The sequence below is a fragment of the Nematolebias whitei genome, chromosome 20 (assembly GCF_014905685.2).
Source record: "Nematolebias whitei isolate Nwh7 chromosome 20, NemWhi1, whole genome shotgun sequence".
NCBI classification, from domain to species: Eukaryota; Metazoa; Chordata; class Actinopteri; order Cyprinodontiformes; family Rivulidae; genus Nematolebias; species Nematolebias whitei.
In genome coordinates this window covers 39,666,193-39,670,748 of record NC_056517.1, presented here as the reverse complement: position 1 = coordinate 39,670,748, position 4,556 = coordinate 39,666,193, and the positions used below count along the sequence as shown (strand labels likewise).

General features: G+C 39.0%; 1 protein-coding gene across 1 annotated transcript in view; it reads right to left on the bottom strand.

Annotated features, from left to right (window-relative positions):
- Positions 1-390: 390 nt before the first annotated feature.
- Positions 391-4,556, bottom strand: part of LOC119426453 (coagulation factor XIII A chain-like) — a 5,501-nt gene continuing 1,335 nt past the window's right edge. Inside the window, exons 5-7 of the mRNA XM_037694015.1 lie at positions 2,736-2,815; positions 2,543-2,650; positions 391-609 (exon numbers count right to left, since the gene is read on the bottom strand). Coding sequence (XP_037549943.1) covers positions 391-609; positions 2,543-2,650; positions 2,736-2,815 — 407 coding nt within the window. The remainder of the gene's footprint in view (positions 610-2,542; positions 2,651-2,735; positions 2,816-4,556) is intronic.

Genomic DNA, 4,556 nt, shown 5'->3' with positions numbered 1-4,556 from the left:
TAAAAACTACTCTAGTTTAAAAGAGTTATGATCCACTAGTTTTTTATTTGTTTTCTTGTTCAGTATATTTTATTTAACCCTCAACCATCTGCTTTTTGTTAACTATTAGCTTTAACCTATAGTTAATATATTAGTTGTCAAACCACTTTTTTTATTTTTTACATAAGTACAATGCCTTACCTATTAAACTTAACCTTTAATCAATTAATGACAAAGCTAAATTTTTAGATTTTAAATACACAACTTTAGTTGATTTTATCATTCAGTTTCTAGTTTTAGACAATACGTTAGCAGTTAGCTAGTACTTTTAGCTAATGGTACCAAGGAACTCAACCTCTGGCTTAGTTTCTACTTCTAACAACGATTTCAGCCAGTAATTTCATAACTTTTTTAAACATATTTTTCACAGGTATGGTTTTTGTTTATGGTCTTACAGGTGTTCAGGACCCCAGCATACACCCAACACTGAGCAAAGGACACAGGAGCACCAGTGTTGTGGTACTGCAGAAGAATTTTGGCACTTCCTGTCCATGATGTTGGAGCTACGCCCATGGAGAAATCCACCCCCCAGTTCCCAACCAACACACCATTGTCATCCTGAGAATTGATCTGATGACGGAAAGAAGTCAAAGTTCACATAACAAACATATTTTTTGTTTAAATAAGAAGATAATTTTCAATTCAGTCTATTTAAATAGAAACAATTCACATTGAACAACTTAGGACAACTTACCAAGAAACTAAACAAGTCCAATGTAAATTAATTTCAGAACAGATTAACATATTTTAATGAAGTCAACTAACTTTGGTTTAATTGAGTTATAACACTACTTATGAATTCAAAATAGTTCAAGACAAAAAATGGACTTTATTTGTAACTGAAGACATTTCACCTCTCATCTGAGGAACTTTCTCATCTCAAAGAGCAGAGTGTGGGGTTTGAGTTATAAAGCTGAGCTAAGCTAGATATACATATGTAGATTGCCTATCAAGCCTCACAATAGGGGTTCGTTAGGTTTTTATTTTATTTTTCATTTTGACTCAGTGGAGTCACGCTGGCGACATGGATGAAATCCCTGATAGTTGTGAAACTGGCTGGGTATCAGTCCTAAAGCTGCATTATAAGTTTTTGAAAGTTGAAATCTGAGACATCTTCCTTTGTTTAAAGATGGCTTCTCTCATTTTACATAAATAGCCTCCTCCACCCCCCTCAAACCATCTGTCCTCTGTCCAAAATGCGGACATTCTGGTCCTCAAATGAGTGTCCTTTATCCTTGAGGTGCAGGTGAACAGCTGAGTCTTGTCCTGAGGAGCTGGCTCTCCTGTGTTGAGCCATGCGTCTGTGAAACAACTGTTTGGTTTCTCCAATATAGAGATCTGGACAGTCGTCACTGCACTGGACTGCACACACCGCACCACTCTGTTTGCGTTTGGGTGTTTTGTCCTTAGGGTGGACCAGCCTCTGTCTGGGAGTCCTGCTGGGTTTGAAATGTACCAGGATGTTGTGTTTGGAGAAAATTCTTCTGAGTTTCTCAGATACTTAGCAACATATGGGATGACAATGTTTTTCTGTTTGTTGCTCTCCTTGTTCTGTTTAGTGGTGAGTTTTGTAGATTTCCTCACTGACTTGCTCAGCTTTTTAACTCAAACCCCACACTCTGTTCTTTGAATTGAGAAAGCTCCTCAAATGAGAAGAGCAACATCTTCTGTTACAAGTAAAATCCAGCTGTTTTTTAACTTCAACTTTTTTGAGTTTACCATGTTTTGGATGACTGAGAATCTTCACCAGCATATTGCCAAACACTACTTATACCCAATCATCCATCCATCCATCCATCCATCCATCCATCCATCCATCCAGCCATCATCTTTTACCCACTTCTTCCATTTTGGGTCACAGGGGTCACTGGTGCCCATGTCCAGCCTTAACTGTGTGAGAGGTGGGGGACACCCTGGAAAGGCCACAAGTCCATCACAGGGACAAATAGAGACATACAAGACAAACAACCATTCACGCTCTCTCACTCTCTCTCACTCTCTCTCACGCTCATCTAGGGACAATTTAGAGTTACCAATCAGCCTAACATGCATGTTTTTGGTCTGTGGGAGGAAACCGGAGCACCCGGAGAAAACCCACACATGCACAGAGAGAACATGCAAACTCCACCCAGAAAGGCTCCTGGACTGGGATTTGAACCAGGGACCTGCTTGCTGAGAGGCAGCAGCTCTCCCACTTGCATCATCATTCTGCCCTACACCCAATCAATGCAGTTAAATTCAGAAAATTTGGTATTCATAGTTTTTTTTAAATCTAGATAAAAAATCTAACTAAATGAGTTTTTGGACATGTCTGTCTATCATATCGCTTGTTATTAGCTGAACAACCAGGAAAAAAAGAACTAAAAGTTAAAAACAACAACACTAATTACAATAACTGTTAACTGATCAAAACTCTAAATATGAACATATGACTAAATTTATATTTAATAAAATGTATGAATGTATGTTGGACATAATTTGTTTATCTGCTCTGGATTCTCACCATGGCAGACGCTGTCCTGAGAACTTTGATTACGTCGCCACGACTTGGGATCGCCATCCGGCAGACATCTAGGATGTAGATACAAGCATCCAAAACACCCGCCTCAAACTGCACGGCAACAATGTGTTAAAAATACATTCAAAGTATCTTGTTATAACTTTGTGGATTATATATGACATCAGACTTGTATTACCTGTCCGTAAACCCAGCCACGCTCAGTGATTTTTTCAGATGTTCCCTGATATATTATACCAGTGGAGTTCAGGACATATTCTGTGCGTCCAGCAACATCAGGATAAAACACATCATCATCTGCAAACAATCAAACTAAATATTTCAAGAGCAAACCAAAAAAGACATCAATCATTTTAACTGGTTGCTGCTCCCTGATCAAACATGTAAGGGCTAGATCTAGTAATGCAAAACACATTTTAAATAAAGAAAATCATGTGCTGCTATAAAATAATGACTTCCCAGCTTGAAAGATTTACATCATTGTGTTAATTTTGTTTTAAAAAATCTAATGTTTTACTTTCAGGACTAGTTTATTTATTTTTTGCCATTTTTTTTTTTTATTCTTCACTCACTCTCGTGCAAGGCGGACACTTTTTCTTCCTCCTCCTGCTTTTTTGCTCTCTGTCTGTGTATCGGAGCTCCTATTACACAACTTCCAAAACAAAAGCTACTGTCATGGATCTGGTCAACTGGACTTTCAACGAAACCGATACAATCTTTTCAACAAAGCGACAGGTCCTGGAGAGCCCTCATGCCCCGCTGAGACGCACACGGCAGGATATGTCATGGATCTGTGGGGAGTTTGGGAGCTGATGTGTCTTTCCGTTCTGTTTCAGGAGGACGCTGAAGATGTTTATATAATTGGAACCATGATAGCAAGGTTTTTGCTTTTTGGCATCAGTGGATTCCTGTTATCGGCTATTAAAAGGATGGCGGCATCGGTTTCAGTATAACTGCTGAGTCTGTGTGAAGGTTTGGTTTGTGCTTCGAGTGCTCAAAATCAGCTGATTTACGAGCTAAACCGTAAGATGGAGGCGATTTGTGAGAATCGCAGGTCACCTGCGGCTTCTGGGACTCGCCAGCATGTTGGGAACGACTTTGGAGGGGGCCCATAAGCACGGACCAGTGGAATACCCACAAATCTGTCCATTTTGGGATCTAAAGTACCAACAGGACTCAAGGCAGACAAGAAAGAAACAGGCTCATCTGAATCTGACTCCCCCGGTTGGCCTCGAAACAGGACGACTTATCAAATTTCTCCTGAGATATGGGTAAACTAAGGAAAAGCTTTGTCTATCGCACCCCGCCCCCCCCTCCCGAGAACTTATGTGCTTATCAGAACTCTACTAGCTGACAACAACATCTTATCAGGACTATGGTCCTATCTGGAAGAGCTTCATGGATAAATCTCACCGTCTTGTCATCAAATGCGTACTGTATGTAATGTGTCTATAAATGTGCTGCTAGTAGAGTTTTTTATGTTTTAAATCATGTCCTGACAGGACAGGATGTGAAGAGATCTTTCTTTGTAATACCACTATCTTCTCCTAATGGCCTTTTCCCCTTTTCTATGTAAAAGTATTCTGAAAAAGGATAAGGGGCCACGCTCCTGTAGCAGCAGCAATGTGCACTCTGCCCATCTTTCTGACAACAGTCTGAACGTAATCTCACTGTATTTCAGTACAATGATAATAAAACTTATTCTATTCTGATTCTGATGTTTTTTTTTCAGTTTTGGTTGTTTGTTTTGACTTACAGAAATTACAGACTTACAGATGATCCAACTTGCCTTATTACCATAGCACTTTATTTATAAAGCAGTTAAAACAGCAGCAAGGCCAAACAAAGTGCAGAAACAAGCAAAGCACATGGCAAAAAATACATAGATATGAATGGAAGAAGATAATAACCAAAAGGCTAACCGTAGAATAATTTTGAACACAGGTTTATATAATTTATTATTCACAGTATGTAAAGTTTATAAATTAGACAAATACAT